Genomic DNA, 22686 nt, shown 5'->3' with positions numbered 1-22686 from the left:
CAGTGAACCTGGCCAAAGGCGCTCTCTGCATCTATATATAGCAAAACGACTGGTGTCCCAGAGTGGTCAGTCTTATCAAGAATGTGTAAAGGGCTTTTGGTATTGCCACTGCACCCTCTATTCGGTATTAAGCCAGTTTGTTGATGGCTATTAATCCCGCTATGCAGGGGCCTAGTCGTTGCGCCAATATGCCTGTGAAGATTTTGGCATCTACATTGAGGAGTGAGATGTGGCGACAAAAGGCACACTGTTAAAGGTCTTTGTCTGCTTTGTGAATCACTGTTCCTGCATAGTGTGCTACGTGTCTGTGAGAAAGTGCCTCTTTTGATATAGTTAGCCACCGCTTTTTGCCTGGGTTTGATGTGGTTTCGATTGTAGTGAACCGGGTCCCTGCCAACCAGGTCCCCTGCGCCAGAGCTTCTTGCGTAACACCCACCCACAATTGGTACTTATACCCTCCGTGTAAGTCCCTAGTAAATGGTACCCTGAGTACTTAGGGCCTGAGAGCTGAAGAGAGTACCCTGGGACCCCCCTCACTAGGATCATGCAACTGCCCTTACAGCTTGCATGCCCCTGTGAAGTGAAAAATGATAAAGTCGGTATGGCACCCTGCCGGGGTGCCATGCCAGCCAGCACTACCTGAAGGTATAGGCAAGTCACCCCTCTAGCAGGTCTTCAAGCCCTAAGGCAGAGTTCATTATACCACAGGTGAGGACATATCTGCATGAGTAGATATGCCCCTACAATACTTATGGTGCCCCTTCCTGCACAAAAACAATCTCCCCACGGCGCAGGCATCCTTGCACCATCGTGCAAGGGTGCCTGCGCCGGACATGGCTGCAGTTTGTGCACTAGCGCTGGGGAGAGCACAGGAATGCAACATATTATTGTAAATATGTTGTATTCCTGTGCTTCGGAAGTGCCGCAGTATGGAGCAGCCAAAGGGCTTGCTGTGCCACGCTGCGGCACTTCCTTGTAGATCTGCCCCAGAGTATTTAGGGGGCTCCCCCAGACCTGGAAACTAGATCTGCAATGACCTAAGAAAAAAGAAAACATTCCTGCAGAAAAGACTGAAGATGACAACTGCCTTGGCCCCAGCCCTAACGGCATGTCTCCATCTTCGACAACCCTGCGACCGGTTTTGCAACCTCTGAAAACTCTGGGATGACTGGTGCCTTGCACCAAACGCCCACGGCGCGAGTCTGAGTGGCTCACCTGTCCACTGAATTCTCCACAGCGATCCTGACCTCGAATTCAGCATTGGCTGACCTCTCCTGGCCTCAATGGCACCTGCAGCCTGAATCCAGAGGCTACCCCTGACCCCGTGATCGGCTCTGGTAAGAAGACTCTGATGTCGAAAGGCACCCCTGCCCCAGGAGCCCCTGGACCTTGGTGAGCTGAACCGACTGTGCCCCTACGAACCTCTACACCTCTACTGTTGTTAGTCTCCCTCCTGCAACCTCCGGTGCCATGCCTGCAGCCTGTTGGTCGACAACAGAATCCTCACTGAAGAGCATTTGGACCCGGACGCTGAAATTGCACCCTGCACCCAACCGCCCTGGTGCCACTGGTGGTGTATTATTGGTGCTGCTTTGCAACCCTGCCTGTGCTTGCCCTAACCCCCAACGCTTGGCCTCTGCAACCGATCTACTTACCTGCAAGCAGTGTAGCTTCGAGCAACCTCAGGCTCCACTGAAACGCATTGGGCCGTACTCTGATTTTGACCTCTGCACCTGGCCGCCGCTGGTGGTGCAGTTTTGGCACTCACTTGATCTTTGTCTTTTGCTGGCCTTTGGTCCCGAAGACTGGAACTGTAAGTGTGATACTTATCTGTTTAACCACAATATTGTTGTCCCCATAGGATAACATTGAACTATGCAGAAATTGTTCTAAGTGTCAATTTTTGAAAGTGACAGGTATTTATATTTATTGCCAATATCTTGGTCTTAAAATAAAATACAAATAAAGATTATTTTTCTAAAATTGGTGTGGTTCTCCTTTTTGAGTCGTGAGTCCATTATTGGTCAATGTTATGCAATAAATGTCTTACACTCCTCTGTGTTAGGCCTAAGGCTTCTCGACCACACTACCACTAATAGAGCACTTTGGGTTTTACATTAAGCCCTGTACACTTTTGGGAAACCCCTGGACTCTATGCACGGTATAACCACCTAGTGGCATACCATATACAGAGCCAGCTTCCTACACTGCCGTTAGGGCATCCCACAGGATCACAAAGTGGGAAATAGAGTCCTCTTCTCCAACAGAAAGGTGGAGATTCTCCCTCTAATTGTTGTGAGAGTGGTCTCGCTTTTCAGGAGATTATCATTTAATTGCAACATCCAGTTGTGTGTAAGGGATCGGTGGTCCTGTAATGTTATCGTGATAGGCTAGTGATCCGATTTCAATGTGGCATGGTTTTGCTAATATATGTGGAGTGCCCCTGAAGTGATCAAGCTGAGCACAGGTTTGGTTTGAGGCGGAGTAGAATGTGTACTCTAGAGGTGTGGTTTTGGGTATTCCAGATATCTGACATCCACTCCAGTCTCGGTTTGGATACAGTTCCAGGCTGACCCATCCGTAGGGCAGATCGATCTAGGACGACGTCCATTTCCACCAGCACTTCATAGCCAAGGGTCAATGTGTCATCATTTGTGATAGGAATTCCATCAGAAATTTCTACTGGTTATCATTAGTGTAATTGAGAGAATATAGTGTGAAAGTGTGGGTCACCATAGAAATCCTCACTGTCAGCACGTGTCTGAGGATTTCGGTATGAATGTTCAGAACCTTTCCTTTAAATTTGAACTACAGGCAAGATGGCTCCTCCCCCCACCCCCATTCCCCCCTTGGCTAGGACCTAAAGAAAGAAACTGTCAGGAGAACCAACATGATCTGAGTCACCCTCAGACTCACCTTTTGGGGTGGGTCTCCTGTGTGAGGCGCAAATCACATTTTGACTCCTTCAGCATGCTCACGAAAGACAGACGCTAAGCTGGGGCTATAAGGTTTTAGACATTAAGGCTCATTATTTTCAACATTTGTGACTGTCACAGAGATATGGCGAGTCTAAGTGGGCTAGAGGGTTCTCCTCTGGACTCCTATGAAGTGCAGTGATCATGACGTATGCTGGGCAGTGCCCATGACATTGTGCCGGAGAACACCCCCAAATGAAAACGGAAGCAGTAAACAACCTGAACTCCTCCCGACTGAGGTTCCAGTCTCTGGGAAAGGACTATCAGACCAGTCCACGGGGTCCATGGCCCCCCAATCATGTCCTTCATTGTTAACAATTTCTCCCTCCGCCCTGTTCCCCTCATGCTACATGCAAAGTGTTAGTCCGTCTTTACCCCCCCCACACACACACCGGCGGCAACGCTGTCTATAGGTCAACTGTATGCGCAGGAGCTACCATCGTCCTCCAGGCCCAATGACATGTGGGAGCCCTTGTTGGTATATTTGTGTTCTGTTGTCCAGCCAGATCCCCCCGATAATGAGTCCCCGTGAATACATGTGCCACACGCTGTATGTAATGATGTCAGTATGTTTAACTTTTCTCCCATGTAAGCTTCATTTAAAGTTACGTGCTGGTTTTTTTTGGGGGGGGGGGTTATTTTTGTATATTGATGTACCAAATGTTGTTTGTTCTCCTCAACTGTACACTGTATGAGACTATGAAAATCAATAAAAAAATAAAAAATTAATTCTGACAATACTGAGATGATTCTCTTTGGTGCCCAATCCTCCTTCTGGACCCCGTCCTACTGGCCACATGAAATGGATTCCCTACCTACACCTATCAGAAAGGCATGCGATCTCGGATTCCTTATCAATGACAAACTGCGCTTCACCGACCAAGTTAACGCGGTAGCATTCTCAACTTTTCTCATGCTTAGAATGCTAAGAAAGATACTTCCCTACATTCCGGTTCATTACCAGAAAACTCTGATCTCATCATTAGTGATGGCAAAGGTGGATTACTGTAATAGCCTTTTCCTTAACGATCACCAAAACATCCTAAATAGATTGCACATTTTGCAGAATGCTGCTGCTAGACTCCTCTTAAAGATCCCAAAATACCACTCGGTTACCAAGTCTACCAGGAAATTACATTGATCACTGTCAAATCACTTTGTATTGCTAACAAAGCTCTTCAGGGATCTAGCCCTCAAGATATACAACACAGACTCAAATGGTACACCCCAGGCAGGACTTTACAGTTTACACATGCCAAACTCCTAGTTGTTCCTAGATTCAAGCGGGCAGCCTGGGGCAAGAATAGCTTATTGTTGTTTGCCTCAAAATGCTGGAATGCACTTCTGCTGCACATTAAAAATGCCCCCAACATACTGGCCTTTTGGAAACTACTGAAGACCTGGCTGTTTAACTCTCCTTATCCTTCCAGTTTCCACCCCTCGGTCATTCAAAGCCTTGTTAGTTAGCGCCAAGACACCTTTGGGTATTCGTAGCCCTTTAGAAGTCCCATTAACATAACATATGTGGGGCCAAGGGCAGAAGAGACAACATTGTTTTGACCCTCTCTGGACTCTGAATGGGTCTCAGATCACTCCGTTTGGCTGAACCCTAGATGTTGGGTGTGAGATGCCACTCAATACCCAGGTCTTGAATTTGGGGACAAGTCCTAATTAGTTCAGCACCTCCTCTAGAAAAGGCCAGTGAACCTGGCCAAAGGCGCTCTCTGCATCTATATATAGCAAAACGACTGGTGTCCCAGAGTGGTCAGTCTTATCAAGAATGTGTAAAGGGCTTTTGGTATTGCCACTGCACCCTCTATTCGGTATTAAGCCAGTTTGTTGATGGCTATTAATCCCGCTATGCAGGGGCCTAGTCGTTGCGCCAATATGCCTGTGAAGATTTTGGCATCTACATTGAGGAGTGAGATGTGGCGACAAAAGGCACACTGTTAAAGGTCTTTGTCTGCTTTGTGAATCACTGTTCCTGCATAGTGTGCTACGTGTCTGTGAGAAAGTGCCTCTTTTGATATAGTTAGCCACCGCTTTTTGCCTGGGTTTGATGTGGTTTCGATTGTAGTGAACCGGGTCCCTGCCAACCAGGTCCCCTGCGCCAGAGCTTCTTGCGTAACACCCACCCACAATTGGTACTTATACCCTCCGTGTAAGTCCCTAGTAAATGGTACCCTGAGTACTTAGGGCCTGAGAGCTGAAGAGAGTACCCTGGGACCCCCCTCACTAGGATCATGCAACTGCCCTTACAGCTTGCATGCCCCTGTGAAGTGAAAAATGATAAAGTCGGTATGGCACCCTGCCGGGGTGCCATGCCAGCCAGCACTACCTGAAGGTATAGGCAAGTCACCCCTCTAGCAGGTCTTCAAGCCCTAAGGCAGAGTTCATTATACCACAGGTGAGGACATATCTGCATGAGTAGATATGCCCCTACAATACTTATGGTGCCCCTTCCTGCACAAAAACAATCTCCCCACGGCGCAGGCATCCTTGCACCATCGTGCAAGGGTGCCTGCGCCGGACATGGCTGCAGTTTGTGCACTAGCGCTGGGGAGAGCACAGGAATGCAACATATTATTGTAAATATGTTGTATTCCTGTGCTTCGGAAGTGCCGCAGTATGGAGCAGCCAAAGGGCTTGCTGTGCCACGCTGCGGCACTTCCTTGTAGATCTGCCCCAGAGTATTTAGGGGGCTCCCCCAGACCTGGAAACTAGATCTGCAATGACCTAAGAAAAAAGAAAACATTCCTGCAGAAAAGACTGAAGATGACAACTGCCTTGGCCCCAGCCCTACCGGCATGTCTCCATCTTCGACAACCCTGCGACCGGTTTTGCAACCTCTGAAAACTCTGGGATGACTGGTGCCTTGCACCAAACGCCCACGGCGCGAGTCTGAGTGGCTCACCTGTCCACTGAATTCTCCACAGCGATCCTGACCTCGAATTCAGCATTGGCTGACCTCTCCTGGCCTCAATGGCACCTGCAGCCTGAATCCAGAGGCTACCCCTGACCCCGTGATCGGCTCTGGTAAGAAGACTCTGATGTCGAAAGGCACCCCTGCCCCAGGAGCCCCTGGACCTTGGTGAGCTGAACCGACTGTGCCCCTACGAACCTCTACACCTCTACTGTTGTTAGTCTCCCTCCTGCAACCTCCGGTGCCATGCCTGCAGCCTGTTGGTCGACAACAGAATCCTCACTGAAGAGCATTTGGACCCGGACGCTGAAATTGCACCCTGCACCCAACCGCCCTGGTGCCACTGGTGGTGTATTATTGGTGCTGCTTTGCAACCCTGCCTGTGCTTGCCCTAACCCCCAACGCTTGGCCTCTGCAACCGATCTACTTACCTGCAAGCAGTGTAGCTTCGAGCAACCTCAGGCTCCACTGAAACGCATTGGGCCGTACTCTGATTTTGACCTCTGCACCTGGCCGCCGCTGGTGGTGCAGTTTTGGCACTCACTTGATCTTTGTCTTTTGCTGGCCTTTGGTCCCGAAGACTGGAACTGTAAGTGTGATACTTATCTGTTTAACCACAATATTGTTGTCCCCATAGGATAACATTGAACTATGCAGAAATTGTTCTAAGTGTCAATTTTTGAAAGTGACAGGTATTTATATTTATTGCCAATATCTTGGTCTTAAAATAAAATACAAATAAAGATTATTTTTCTAAAATTGGTGTGGTTCTCCTTTTTGAGTCGTGAGTCCATTATTGGTCAATGTTATGCAATAAATGTCTTACACTCCTCTGTGTTAGGCCTAAGGCTTCTCGACCACACTACCACTAATAGAGCACTTTGGGTTTTACATTAAGCCCTGTTCACTTTTGGGAAACCCCTGGACTCTATGCACGGTATAACCACCTAGTGGCATACCATATACAGAGCCAGCTTCCTACACTGCCGTTAGGGCATCCCACAGGATCACAAAGTGGGAAATAGAGTCCTCTTCTCCAACAGAAAGGTGGAGATTCTCCCTCTAATTGTTGTGAGAGTGGTCTCGCTTTTCAGGAGATTATCATTTAATTGCAACATCCAGTTGTGTGTAAGGGATCGGTGGTCCTGTAATGTTATCGTGATAGGCTAGTGATCCGATTTCAATGTGGCATGGTTTTGCTAATATATGTGGAGTGCCCCTGAAGTGATCAAGCTGAGCACAGGTTTGGTTTGAGGCGGAGTAGAATGTGTACTCTAGAGGTGTGGTTTTGGGTATTCCAGATATCTGACATCCACTCCAGCCTCGGTTTGGATACAGTTCCAGGCTGACCCATCCGTAGGGCAGATCGATCTAGGACGACGTCCATTTCCACCAGCACTTCATAGCCAAGGGTCAATGTGTCATCATTTGTGATAGGAATTCCATCAGAAATTTCTACTGGTTATCATTAGTGTAATTGAGAGAATATAGTGTGAAAGTGTGGGTCACCATAGAAATCCTCACTGTCAGCACGTGTCTGAGGATTTCGGTATGAATGTTCAGAACCTTTCCTTTAAATTTGAACTACAGGCAAGATGGCTCCTCCCCCCACCCCCATTCCCCCCTTGGCTAGGACCTAAAGAAAGAAACTGTCAGGAGAACCAACATGATCTGAGTCACCCTCAGACTCACCTTTTGGGGTGGGTCTCCTGTGTGAGGCGCAAATCACATTTTGACTCCTTCAGCATGCTCACGAAAGACAGACGCTAAGCTGGGGCTATAAGGTTTTAGACATTAAGGCTCATTATTTTCAACATTTGTGACTGTCACAGAGATATGGCGAGTCTAAGTGGGCTAGAGGGTTCTCCTCTGGACTCCTATGAAGTGCAGTGATCATGACGTATGCTGGGCAGTGCCCATGACATTGTGCCGGAGAACACCCCCAAATGAAAACGGAAGCAGTAAACAACCTGAACTCCTCCCGACTGAGGTTCCAGTCTCTGGGAAAGGACTATCAGACCAGTCCACGGGGTCCATGGCCCCCCAATCATGTCCTTCATTGTTAACAATTTCTCCCTCCGCCCTGTTCCCCTCATGCTACATGCAAAGTGTTAGTCCGTCTTTACCCCCCCCACACACACACCGGCGGCAACGCTGTCTATAGGTCAACTGGCCGTTTGATACACAGGGCTGTAGGTCTGAGGCTAACGGGTGCTTTATTCAGCAGGAACGATTATTGGTATACTTTAGATATTTTTTGGTGCAGTATTTTTGTCATCATTATGTTTTCTGTTTACTGTTAAAGTATATGGCTGCAATATTTTCAATATTTTATGGAGATATAAGTGTATGTTGATATTATTTTTCTCAATACAGTGTCATATGACCCTGGAAGTAGGTTCTTAAATCTGTGTCCTACCAGAGATGTCATACAGAAGTTGTGTGGTTCTAGTACTGTACTCAGGGTCAGTCTCGGGATCACCTATTTAAATTCGGCTAAGGCGCGGACGCGTGCAGCGGCGTCTCTGAAGCACCGGCACACCTGCTCCTTATGCCACTTCTTATTTGCACCTGTCAAAGAGAAGTCACAGAGGGACCACACTCTTCTTCCCTAATTGATTTTAAACTTCGTTTGCCTCATTTAAAAAAAAAAAAAACAATTTGTGTGTTTTTAACTTTCTATTTGCACTGATCTTTCTCTGTTTACATCGTGTTGCCTAACCTCTTACCTGCTAGTCCTGCCTAGACCCCGTTCCACCGCGGCTTGTGCCGATTGTGCGGAGGGTCGATCGGCAGAATATTCTTCCGGCGACCGGAAGTGCAGGGTGACGCTCTAGTGGTTGAGCTGTCTCGGGATCACCTATTTAAATTCGGCTAAGGCGCGGACGCGCGCAGCGGGCGTGCCTGAGGCGCGCCAAAGGCGCGCCAAAGGCAAGCCCGTCTGCGCCCGATCGCCGCCAGTCGCCACACCCCCTGGTTATTGACAGGTAATTTTGTATATTGTTTTGGGAACTAGTCCCTTTTCTTGGTAGTTCGTGTTCATTATAAAATGACTCCTCTACAATACTCGAGGGAGGATTTATTAGAAATCAATACTCCCACTCTGGGCTGCTCGGACTGTCACATAGTAAGCCCTGGGTTAGTCTCAAGTATCCCCCACATAATCAGGCCTGTAAAGGTGGCTCCATCAGGTACTGTAGATGGACGAAAACATCATCAACTCAAGGCCATCTACCTGAACGCTCGCTCCATTCCTAAGCACTCTGTTGAATTGTGGGCCCTGATAGATCAAGAGGCCACTGACATTTGTCTAATCACGGAGGCTTGGCTTCATGACCACACTTTGCCTGATATACATGTAGCGTTTCCTCCTCAGTATAGAATAACGAGAGCAGATAGGACTCAGACAAAGGGGGGGGGGGGGGGGGGGGTCTATTAATAGCCATTCTGGACGATCTCGACCTAACTGTTCTAGAAGTCCTTATTGAAAGCTGTCTTGAAATTTGTATTTTTAAACTCAAAGCTGGCCAACATGGAACTTGGAGGGGGGCTTTGGTGTATTGTCCACCTGGCCCCAAGGGGGACTTCACTGAAAGACTCTTGGAACTCCTAGCACCGCACGTCTTGGCAGCAGATAACTTTCTTGCGATTGGGGATTTTAACTACCACATTGATGTAGATGACAACCCTGACACTGGGAAATTGATCTCGTCCATGAGTATTCTTGGCCTCACTCAAATGGTGCATGAATCCACTCACGCGGCTGGTCATACTTTAGACCTTCTTTTTACAAACCAGTCCGAGATAGTTGTATCACCTCCCGCCCCGCTATTATGGACCGACCACTGCCTTTTAAAATTTCAATTTCCTTATATGTCCAGAGAAAACAAGTCTCTGAAAATTGATTCCTCATGGCGAAGACCCTGGCACAAGATAACTTTGCCTCTTTTTCTGGAACACTTCCCCCGCAATCTAATAAGGCCTGACCAAAATATAACTCAAACGCTGGCTTCACTTGAGGAAGCAGTTTCAAACACGCTGAACAATATAGCCCCGATGACATTGGTAAAGACCAAGATAAGAAACGCCCCCCTGGTTCACGGACCAGCTCAGAGCGACCAAGACTATGTGTCGGACAGCGGAGCGCAAGTGGCGTAAAAATAAATGCCTAGAGGACCATGCCACGTATAAAGAACTCCACCACAGCTATATGCAGGAAATCAAAACTGCCAAAACATTGTTCCTTACTAATAGAATAAACAAGGCAAGCAATTCCTCCAAGGAACTTTATAAGGTCCTGAATGAATTTACGACTCCCAGGAATCTGCAGCCTGCTCCTGTTTCGCCACACTGGGCGGACTCTCTCTCCAAATTTTTCGAAGAAAAAATCTCTACTATTCATCACTCTTTTACGTCCAATATAAATAATTTGGACTTAAATAATGGTTCTCCTGCTCCTGCGACTCCCTCCCACTATCTCGAGGAATTCACTGCGGTGGATCCAGAGACAGTTCTCAAGACTTTGCAGAGGATAAAATCCGGCTCTCCTACTGACCTTATCTCCTCCAAACTTCTGGCAATGGTCGCTCCTGCATTGGTGAGCAATATCACGGATTTATGTAACAAATCATTATCAGAAGCTGTCTTCCCCTCTAATTGGAAAATTGCCTGTGTGAAGCCCATCTTGAAAAAACCCACGGCCGACCCCAGCCTCCTCTCCAACTACCGTCCGATCTCTCTACTTCCCTATCTTGGGAAAGTAGTAGAATCCCTTGCCAACCGGCAACTTGTTGGTTACTTGGAGACTCATGAGCTATTGGACCCTTCACAATCAGGGTTCAGAGCGGCTCACAGTATGGAGACGGCACTGGTCAAGGTCACCAATAACATCAGACGGGCCCTGGACAGACAACAACCAGTAGTCCTCGTACTTCTCGATTTGTCAGCCGCATTTGACACCATCTCCCATAGCATTATAATTCATCGGCTCGGAGAGATTGGTGTCAGCGGCTGGGCCCTGAACTGGTTCAAAAGCTACCTCTCGGGCCGCAGCACTACTGTTCAGGTGGGGCTTAGTACCTCCTCCACTAGACCTGTCACTACCGGTGTTCCGCAGGGTTCCATCTTGAGCCCCACTCTTTTCAATCTTTATGTGGCTCCTTTAGCTCCAGTGATCAGAGCATACGGATTTGAGGTCATATTGTATGCCGACGATACTCAGATCATAGTCACGCTGGGCCCGGACCCTAAGGAAACCATGACGCGTTTCCAAAACTGCCTGTCCCATATTAACAAGTGGATGAAGGATAACCATCTGCAACTTAACTGTGAAAAATCCGAGATTATGCTTTTTGGAAAGGCATCAGACTACTGGTCCTCAGAATGGTGGCCCTATGACCTTGGCACCTGTCCTGTTCCCAAGGAGGTAGTTTGCAACCTGGGTTTCTACCTGGACAATCAATTGTCCATGCGGGCCCAGGTTAATCATGTGGTCAGCTCCTGTTTCGGAATTATGCGCACTTTACGGAGAGTTTTTAAATGGATCCCCTTGGAGGCAAGAAAACCGCTGCTTCAGGGTTTGATTACCAACCGAATGGATTACGGAAATGCACTTTTGTTATCCATAAATGGATCCTTTTTAAACAAGCTCCAAGTGTTGCAAAATATTGCAGCCAAGATGATTCTGAATCTCCCCCAACGAACCTCCTCTGCCCCATGTCTCAGAGCCCTGCACTGGCTTCCAGTGAAAAAGCGCATTCTCTTTAAGGTCCTGTGCCTCACCCATAAATATCTTTATGGCAACAAACCGCAATATTGGTCCAGAAAACTTTACTGGTATAAGCCCGAGAGGGCATTGCGGTTAAGTGCTAAGTCCTTACTCGCTCCTTTTAGAATTTTTACCACTAGACAGGGTGGCAGATCTTTCTCATACTTAGCTCCGTTTTCCTGGAACAAGTTGCCGGTCGACTTGCGGTCCATCCCCGTTCTTGGGTGTTTTCGAAACAGACTTAAGACCTGGCTGTTCGATCAATAATTCCGTACTGCCATGAGACTCTTCGGAGTGATATGTCTGCGCTGTAGAAATGTTGCTGACTTGACTTGAGTATATGTATTGTGGTGTTGGTGTATGTTTCATGCTGTGCAGTAGTTGCAGTGTAGCTGAGTTGTAGTACTGAATCTGTAGCACTTCTCCCCGTATGGAGCTTGTAAGAGATTAAGGAACAGAGGAGCATGCTGGTTGAGAACTTTATTCACGGACACTAATGAAGTGGTAGAAGCGTGAGGTACGTAGTATAGTTCTTAAACAGTAGCTTGGACTTTGGGTCTACCCACCCCTGTTCACTCTCGGTTTCTGAGGTATACATAGTGCTTGAGGGCTCTATCAGTAGAGCGGGCCATCTTCTTCAGAATGTGAAATACAAAATGACAGGCCACACGCTAACTTGTTTACTTTACAGCACGGATCTGCTTGTTTATATTATGTGCACATTTCTAAAATGTGAAGATCTTAACAATTTTTATTTCTTGTTCCTCTACAAATCCATTCATAGATATTTGTGTAGCATTTCAAACGATTAACTCATATTTTCCCATATGGTTTTATTTATTCATAAACAATTTAAGCTTATCGCATTTGGTGCAGGTTTTCAAACACGTCTTCCATAACAGCCACTAAACATTCTCTCAGTCACAAATTTCTAAAGAAATGTCCTCTGCACCCAACAAACAACCCAGTCACCTTCCTCTTCTGCACTCGACACCAGGGCCCATGGACACAACTCACCCGGATTCCTTCATTCATCCGTCTCTCCCTCTTCCTTTGCTCGTCCGCCAATGAACTATATGTAGACACTTCACATGTGTGCTTTCTTCTTCATTCTCTCTTTCCTGCACTTGCGCCTCATCCAATAAACCATGTACTCTACTCACCTGGATTTCTTTCTTCGTCATCCGTCTTCTGCTGGAAATGTGCTCTGTTGTCACCCGCAAAGCTCTGTGAAATGATAGAAGCAACCGGGGCACCTGGGGAAAAAAAAAAAAGATTTTCAAAAATTCTCCTGAAATCTCAGCAGTGCCCCGCCCAAGAAGTGGAAGTAACTTTCAGCAAGGATTGCTCTAGAATGTGGCTTGTCAGAGAATTTGGTACAAATAGCAGAATCATGATCTAGAACGGCTTCAGTCCGATTCATGTGATTTTTTTTGTCCTCTGATAATTATAATTTTCTGTACAAAAATGTGCACGTGAGACAATACAACCAACACATGTCTAAATAACACATCTCATTTAAATAGTTACTATGGGAAAACAGTGCTTTATAGCAGCCGGCCCACCATACACAGCTAGAAACCTCCTCCAGTACTCAGCCAACAAACTGAACATCTCAGATGGTTCCAAAACACTCTAAGTGCAGAAAACCTTGGATCCAAAGTTTCACATTTCAGGAAACATTCACACTTGCTCATGCTTTCTAAGGAAAGCCCCCCCATAGTATTTAACACATTAACATCAGAATTAAGACTAGTGCATGTCAAAGAGTCAACTCCTTCTCAAGCCCCTACTCATAACAAACTTGTAACATATGGTCCACTCTTCGGATCTCATCAATACAATCACTGAAACTAGATTCAAAACATCTCAAGATCACTCTTTCTTTCTAAGCAGGGGCACAACACTTTGTCTCATGCTACAAAGTCCACAACTCACATGTAATACTGGGCTTCACTTCCTTGATATGCATATTCTAGTGTTCTTGGACCCTCTACTGCACCTTGATGTAAATGGAGGTGTAAATCTGCCCTCACTTTCAAACATGCATCAAAACAGTCCCCACTAGAAAGCACATGATGAATTCAACCTCCAAGACTCTGAGTGGAGAAGGTTTACATCTTCTTCACTTCCTGCTCTGTACATTCAATTTCCTGTAATTGTAATTACACTAGCAATCATCTGGTGTATCCAAGCTCAATCGCTTCCTATCTGAAGAAGACATGCATTCATCTTTAATTACTTGTTTTCACATTCAAAACCTTCACATCCTGCTTGTGCGTCATGTACGCCAAATATGTATGGAGTTATTAGTGACATATAGTTTACTTACCTTTGTCACTTTAAAGTTTAAAAACACATACATTAGACTGGTAGGCTCCAACGGGCCCCTCTTCTAGTATAATGCAGGGTAAGGATCATGAGACATCGGCCTATTTTACCCGCTTTCCATGACAGATATCTTTATGGTGGAGCCAAGTCAGATCTTTCTGGGGTAATCAAAAAACGAAATATACACCAGTAGCATCCAACGTGGGACCTCAAGACCTACTAAGGCATAATACTGGCAAAACCCCAAGAAAACCACACACTGTAAAAATTACACAGTCATCTGGCAAAAGTCCCTCCCTCCGGTAAGAAAGCAGAGCTCTATTCCTCCAAGGAGTTACCTAAACTTAGCTCTCAATGAGAAGTCCATGACTAATCTATTGAACATGAACAGGTTTTTAAATGTCCAATGACAGACTAACCATTTAAAGTCACTAAGGAGATCCTGCCACGGATCGCAACATTAGTGGCCCAAAGTGCACTATCTGTGGAGCGGTTCAGGGATCAGTATCACAATGTACTATCTGTTAAGTTCTGGGTTTCCTTTCAAGGGGGATTGGGCTTCTTGTTAGCCTTTTTGAAATTCTGGATGTTGACCGTCAATCTTGTGTAACGAAGATAATGCCCAAATTAGTTGAGTGTCATCAGTGAAAGCATAAAAGCGAACTAGGGAGGATTGACTAAAAACTGGAAGCAGAGAGAGATGGACATTAAATACGGTAGGACTAAGCACTGATCCATGTGGTATGCCATGTGGTGTATTTTTAAATGCCCCAGTGGGATTCAATTCATTTTTCTAACTTGCCCAAGCCCCTCTGAAATGCTCTCAGCATTTGATGAATATTGGGACAGAAATGTTTACCCATACGGGGAACTCAAGGCCAATACATTTTTCAGACACTTGAGAAGTGTTTATTGATTATGTAACTACACAAAGAAGGAGTATGACGAGCCCTGTTGAAAACTCATCAGGTGTTGGGACCAGTTCCGTATTCCACAAGGATGACTGTGTGAGTGTTTCTATTGAAAAGGTCTTCACATTTTCATTGAAAAGTATAGAGGGTAAAACCAGGTAAGATAACTGATGGATTCTTGGTTAGATACATCCCTGTAATGATTCTCACTATGTGTATAATCAGCTGCTGGTAATTCGTCTAGTTGGGGCATTTCCACCAGAAATGAAAGTCTGGCCCTGAGCGTCCACAGCTTGTAAAGCCTATTTCTGTTTCATTACCATAGAAGTCTTCAGTCAGGCTGTCCGGGGTACAATCTGAACACAGCTTTATATTTCTTTATTTCGATTGTACCTTTAAAAAGCACTTTTATAGGCTTTCGGGGTGTTATATCCATATAAAGAGAGTGGGTCTGCAGCTATAAGCAAAACTAATCATGTTAGGAGTTCTCGAAAGGTAATATGATGTTGGTGTGGCCTAATATACAGAGCAGCTGATTTTGAAACTGGGGATCCGAGTTCGAGCCCCGGTGACATCTCAACATCCAATAAATATAAGCAAAAACACTTAATATCCCCGTGCCAAAAATAAAATATTAACTTGTATAATGTAATTTAGTATTCATTTATAGCACTTTAATGCCCTTCAGCCGAGTATGTGCTATGCAAGAAAAATGTGCTTTCTGCTTCTCAGCCATTCTTGGCATGTCTTTGGTGTCTGGCTGCTATCTCCCTCTTCAGCATTCACTTGCACCAGGGCAACACAAAAATAACTGTCCAATTTACAAATAAGCTCAAAAGCAGCCAGCGATCCGGAAAAGACCGAAGACTTGCTCATCGCTCGCATTTCTAAACTCTTCCATTATTCATTGCGTTTTGATCAACAGGTCCTGTTACAATGTGTCTTAGTCTGTCTTCTGCCTCCACCTTTTGTTTCATGTCTCTTGTTGGAATGTGGGGTCTATGACATACTTGAGGGGTTCTTTGTCAGTTATGTAGCTGCAGCCTGTGCTGCAGACAGTGGGTTCCTTTGCTCCAATAAACTTCACCTTCAGTGTTCCTGATGTTCCCGACTCTTCCTTGGAAAGTGACAGGATGAGATGTACCCTGCTTCACCAGTGATCTTTCTACTATTCCTGGACCCTGGAGCTTACTAGAGGATCCCTGTGTCCTGCTGTTTCACTGTTGCCTTTAGTGCGGTAGGACTGTTTCATTTCCTACTCTTTCTGCCACCCTTGCTCTTCTGCTAGCCCTCCACCCTGCTTTCGCTGTGTTTTAATTCCTGCCAGCTGCCCTTCTGACTGCTTTGCGCATACGCCTCGCGCCCATTACACTTTGCGGCCTCTGAACTGCTTTCAACTCCTCTTGCCTGCCGTCTGCCGTGTCACACTTTGTGATGACCCCTTAGCCTTCCGATGTGTTTTTACATTCATTTTTTTTCTAACAAGCTTATCGGTATGCTTGCCTCGCGCGTATGCCTTTAACTGCCGTTGCCACGCTTTTCACCGCGAGCTCATCCCTGCTGGTTCCACGTGCCACCCAGCAGTTGCCCGTGCCTTCCACCTGCATTGTACTTGTTATAGAGGTGTTTTACTCTGTTTCATACCCTGTTTCAATGCTATGTGTTTTAGAGTCGCGTGGGTTCACGCGACTCATGTATTCTCAATGTCTGCATTCCAGATCGTTGTCTTCCACTCGTGGAGATTCTGATTAACGTCACTCTGGACGTTGGTTTCCTCACGGTTGGATGGCTCCGGTCGTGGGTGCTTTTACTAAGCAATAAACCACGTTTCCAACCACTCTTACCTTGTCCTGTATTCAACATCTTGGCGACGAGCGGGATTTCTTCCGGCACCCACCACCACCCAGAGCTATCTCCAAGGATTTTAACCGTGTTCCTTCCGAGCAGCTGATCGCTTCTTCCATCCATGTCAAGTTACCTTTCTGATCAAGCGACTCTGTTCCACATCGTCCTTCATGACCTCGCACTGCTGAAAAGGTCGTATATTTTTTACTTTTCCCCATTACTTCTCCGTGCACGTCGGTTCGAATTCAACCGGCTCCTCGCGCTGTGTCTGTTCTGACAACCCCGCCTCTACGCACGCCTTACGTCACGCAACGAAACAAGGCCAACTTCTTCTAGGAATCACGTACAGCCGTATCCATGGTGACAGCCTCAAGCGTCCATATTTAATTACATGCCTACCACGTTGGACACGCTTCTACAAACGAAGCTGTTTTCTTCCTACAGCGATAGGCACGCTTACACAAACGAAGTGTTTTTAATCGAGGGAAGTGCTTCCAGCCTATGATAGGCACGCTTTCACAAACTAAGCTGCTTCATGTTTACAGTTTTGTGCACGCTTCTGTTACCACGTTAATAAGTTCTCAGCTTTCAGTTTTAAAGGTCAAATTTTGCAGCGATAGGCACGCTTTCATCATCACCTATTTCTGCAATATGTACACTCTCATCTGCATGGTAGAACAGTGCATGTTGTTTTCAGCGATCTGCACGCTCTTTACTTATTGAATCGTCGTTTTTGCAATTGGTCAATGTTATTTTTATTTATTTGTTTATCTATTTATTGTTTTTTTTTTGTCATGGCTTCATCCCAACAGTTCCAAACACCAGCTCCATTTTTACAGACTCCCGGCAAACCATCTTTGGCCTGGCGCAATTGGCTAAAGGGTTTTGAAAACTATTTGGTTGCCATTGATGCGGTCAAATATCCTCCTGCTCGCAAGGTTGCCATTTTATATGGTTGTCTTGGAGTCGGGCTCAACAGGTTTTTGAGAATCTCCCACCTATTCCTCCTCCTTCAGATTCAGGTGATGGTTGGGACACATATCAAGAAGCCCTGTGTCGTTTAAAAAAACAATATGATGATGAACCCAGTATTGTTTTGGAGCGGCATAACTTTTTCAAACGTAAGCAGAGTGCAGATGAAAGCGTGGAAGACTATATTGCTCAACTCAGAATTCTCGCTGCCACATGTGAATTTGGTCCAAGTACAGATACTTCAATTAGAGACCAGTTCATTTTTTCTTGTTCGTCTAAAAAAATACAAGAACGTTTATTAAGTTGTAAAAACCCCACTCTTGCAGAAATAGTGGATATTGCTAAAGGTATTGAACGTGCAACAATATCTTCAAGAATTTTACAAGAGAGTCAAGCCACTCAAGTCAGTGTACACACGGTTGATGGAGAGTCTCCATCTGCTTCCTGCTCTGTTAATCTCGTCAGTAAGCCTTTTAGACAATCATCAAGGAAAATCACCATTTGCTATAGGTGTGGGTCAAGAAATCATCTGGGAAATTCTCCTAGTTGTCCTGCATCTGGGAAAAAATGTTCCTTGTGCAAAAAAATTGGTCATTTTCCATCTGTTTGCAGAGGCGGCAAAAGATTCACCACAGTGAATAACCTTGAACTTGATGAGAATCTAGACTGGTGTTCCACTGGACTCAACGATGTTTCATTGTCTACTGAATGTGATTCTATTGATTTTTCTAAAGTCAAGGGTCCATTGTGTGAATTAATTGTTGGTACCATTTCTTTACAGGTCAAAGCTGATTCCGGTTCACCTATCACTATTTTATCAGATCTTACATTTCATTCAAATTGGGGTAGCAGCGTGTCTCTTTTTGTGTCTGATGTCAATCCCAAAGCTTATGGCGAAAAAGATATTGACATGTTAGGGTACTTCCATTCAAAGATCGAATGCCTTGGTAGAAAAACTTTCACTAAGGTATATGTTGCCCTCAAAGGTAGAAATATCTTGGGTTGGTTAGATCAAGCCAAAATGGGTTTAATGCTCAAACCCGGGTCGGATCAACCCATTACTTTGGGTGATATCCCAGATGATTATTACTCTAATCTTGAACCTGAGAACATTCAGGTGTCTGAATTATCTGTGTCTACTCATAAAGTTGATCACATTCTCGATCAATTTCCAAAGGTTTTTCAAAATAAAGTTGGCACAGTTTTGGGTTTCAAGCATGAAATCCGTCTCAAGCCCAATGCCCGACCAATTGTTCATAAAGTCCGATCTCTTCCTTTGAGTGCGAGGGATGAATTTAAAAAAAATTTGAAAAATTTGTGTGATGAGGGGGTTATTACACCTTGTGATTCTTCCGAATGGGTCTCTCCCATAGTGTTAGTTCGTAAAAAGTCCGGCGAGATCAGATTATGTGCTGACTTGCGCTCATTGAACAACAATATCATCGTCGACTGTCATCCCTTACCCAAGAGCCACGATCTACTCGCTAATCTGGGTGGGTCTAAGTTCTTTTCTCTTTTGGATCTTAAGTCAGCGTATCATCAAATTCCCTTGTCTCCTAAGTCACAAGAATTGACAACTTTTGTTACACCATTTGGGGCGTACAAATATTTGAGGCTTCCCTTTGGTCTAGCCTCAGCTGCTAGCATTTTCCAGAAACTAATGGATAATCTATTCCGTGATATTCCTGGGGTACAGGCTTACCAGGATGACATTTTGGTTTTTGCCAACAATATTGCGGAACATGATCTTATTCTTTCTAGAGTGTTAGGAGTTTTAGAGAAAACTGGGATGACAGTTAGGCATGATAAATGCAAATTTGCTGTTCAAGAATTGGACTATTTGGGTCATACACTTTCTCCTAATGGCATTAAACCAAAATTTTCATTGATAAAAGCTATTAGAGATGCCGTCCCTCCCAAAGATAGGGATGCACTTCGCTCATTCCTTGGCCTGGCAGAGTACTATGCCAGATTTGTTCATGGTTATGCTCAAATTGTTGAACCTTTAAGGAATCTTTTGAGGAAGGGCGTGAAGTTTGTTTGGTCACACGACCTACAAATAGTTTTTGAGCATGTTAAGAAACTTATTGAGGACTCACCAGCTCTATCTCCTTTTTCTGATGGTTCAAAATGTTTTATTACTGTAGATGCTAGTCTTACTGGTTTGGGGGCCGTATTAGGACAATGGGTAGATGGTGTTGAACACACTGTTGCCTTTGCCTCTAGAACTCTTTTACCAGCTGAAACTAGATACAGTACGATCGAAAGAGAGGCCTTAGCCTGTGTTTGGGCCATACAGAAATTTAAACCATACATTTGGGGTCGTGAGTTTGAAATCTACACTGATCACAAACCGCTCATGCACATGCTTTCAAGCAGCACCTCGAACAGAGCCTCTGCTAGGCTTGTTCGACTTCTATCAAAACTTCACGAATTTCACTTTGTCATAAAACACATTTCTGGGGGAAAAAATTTCAGAGCGGATTGTCTTTCAAGAATGTCTTTGAAGGAAAATTCCGTGGTTGATGATGATGTTGAATGTGTTGTCGCTGCAATTGATGCTATTGCGGAATGTCCACCTATATCTGAGTCCGAGGTGAATTCGGCTTATAATGATGATGTCACACTTTCCAAGGTTAAGAGTTTTATTGTGAACAAATGGCCTGAGCGCAGAAATCTATCTCCAGATTTAAGAGCTTTTGCGAATGTTTCGGAAGAACTTTCTTTAGTTAACAATATGATCATGCGTCATGCGTTGTTTGTTCCACCTGAATCCTTACGAAATTCAATCATTCGTTCGGCCCATCAAGGACATCTTGGTGTTGTCAAGACATGTCAACGCATTAAACAATTTTATTGGTGGCCTTCCATGGATGCACATGTCAAGAGAATGATTGACAATTGCACTCAATGTCTTCTTTCTGACAAACATTGGAAGACTCTTTCCACTCCGTTGCATCCTGTTCCTCTTCCTGTAGGCCCATGGGATAAAGTTGGTTTAGATTTTTCTGGACCTTATGACATTTTACCCAATGAAAACAAGTTTCTCATTGTCTTGATTGATTACTATACTAAATGGTTATACTATTCTTTTTGCAATGCAGCGTCAACTGATAATGCGATGAAATTTTTGCAAACAGTGTTTGATGTTGAAGGTTTCCCCAAAACCATTGTCACTGATAATGGTACACACTTTGTGTCACAAAAGATGTGTTCTTTTCTCAAGATTCATGACATTTCTCATTTTAAGGTTGCTTTATACTCGCCTTCTTCTAATGGTTTGGTGGAGAGGTGCAATCGGATAATTAAGGAGGGCATTCAGTCTGCAATATCGTCTAGATTAGATCCTTTGTCCTTTGTGCATGATAAGGTCTGGGCTTATAACACCACGCCGCATTCCACCACTGGCATTGCACCTTTACGTTGCTTAGGAAAAGGAGAGTGCATACTCATCTCAATCCCACCTGGCTTCACAAAGATGATAGTGTTTCACTTAAGCCTGCTTCCATCCAAGAGTATGTTAAAATAAAGCAAAATGCTATGAAAGCACGTTTTGATTCTGGCAAACATTTTGTAGATCAACCTTTGGAAAGGGGAGATTGGGTGCTCATCAAAAATCCGAAAAGGATTCCAAAGGGGCAATCAAAATTCTCTTCTCCTACATTAGTCATTCATGTTAGTAGAGGTTCCGCTCTCCTTGACAACAAAGGATGGTGGAACAAGAGAGCTCTTGTTAAGGTATCTCCCCTTCAAGCTGATTAACCTTTTTTTTAACCACTGTTTGATACTTACAGTATTGCTGTGTTGCTTTTGACTGCTTTTAAAATTGAAATCTCACTGGCTTCTGGAGCACTTCACAATCCTCACTTCCTTTTACCCTAACGGCACTTCCGCTGCAGTAAAGCGGTCTAGCGCTTAGGGAAGATCAGCTGCTGCACAGCAGGGGGGATTGGTGGGGGGGAGGAGCCAACACAATATCTGACACGCTGGAGCAAGCGCGCAGGTAGAGAGACACGCGCTAACCTCCTCGCTGGTGGTTTTGCCTACAGCGCGGTAAAAACGCTATCTGAGACCTTTTTTTTTTTATAACGACTGTTTGATACTAACAGTATTGCGGTGTTGCTTTTGACTGCTTTTAACATTGAAACCTCACTGGTTTCTCGAGCACTTCACAATCCTCACTTCCTTTTACCCTAACAGCACTTCTGCTGCAGTAAAGCGGTCTAGCGCTCAGGGACGAACAGCTGCTGCACAGCAGGGCTGATTGGTGGGGGGAAGGAGCCAACACAATATCTGACACCGACATGTCCAGTCCAGAGCTTGCGGGAGACCAGAGACCAGAGACCAGAGAGACCAGAGAGAGACCAGAGCGAGCAGCAGCTGCAGTGGTAGCGGCGAAGCAGCAGCGGCAGCGGGAGATCAGAGAATCAGTGCCCCGTGTAAACCGCGAGCCGCGGCGAAGGTCGAAGGTCGCAGCGGGAGTAGTCCTCGTCTAGCGGCTTGAGCTTTTCAGGAGGTATCTTGGTGGCCCAGGAGTGCCGGGTCGGAGCGGTGGATTGCGGAGCTAGTCGGGCGCAAGCAGAGCAGCAGGGCGGGAAGTGGCGGAAAGCGACTAGCTGTCTTCCCGCGCCACCTATGACACTCCACCCACTGCAGAGGTGCGTTAGCCTCTAAACCCCGTCTGGAGCCCGAGCCTGAGCCTGAGCCCGATTCCCCTGCCCCCCTGGTCCCGCTGAGTCGCTCCGTTTGGTGAGGCAGGTGGCTTTTGCAGATTCTGTGGCCACCTTTGCCCGGTGCAGCAGCAGACAGCGCAGGCAGCGTGAGGCACTGATCCCGGGAAGGACTGGGCAGCGCGTGGCGGCTGGAGCGGCTGGCTCAGGAGCCCTGACTCATCGATTTACGGTGCAAGCGGAAGCAAAAAGGGTGGTGAAGACACCAGAACGGTTCATCCACCGGAGCGGG

At 45.7% G+C, this 22686-nt stretch overlaps 1 protein-coding gene across 2 annotated transcripts in view; it reads right to left on the bottom strand.

The window, feature by feature from the left end:
* LOC146800023 (uncharacterized) overlaps window positions 1-22686 on the bottom strand; it is a 227382-nt gene that overhangs the window by 67427 nt on the left and 137269 nt on the right. For both annotated transcript variants that reach the window (XM_085620929.1, XM_085620928.1), the window contains exon 6: window positions 12829-12921. In XM_085620929.1, the coding sequence (XP_085477055.1) occupies window positions 12829-12921 (93 nt within the window). The remainder of the gene's footprint in view (window positions 1-12828; window positions 12922-22686) is intronic.

This window comes from Triturus cristatus, chromosome 8, assembly GCF_964204655.1.
Source record: "Triturus cristatus chromosome 8, aTriCri1.1, whole genome shotgun sequence".
NCBI lineage: Eukaryota > Metazoa > Chordata > Amphibia > Caudata > Salamandridae > Triturus > Triturus cristatus.
Note: the sequence above shows the minus strand (reverse complement) of the source record. Positions and strands in the feature narration are given on the sequence as shown.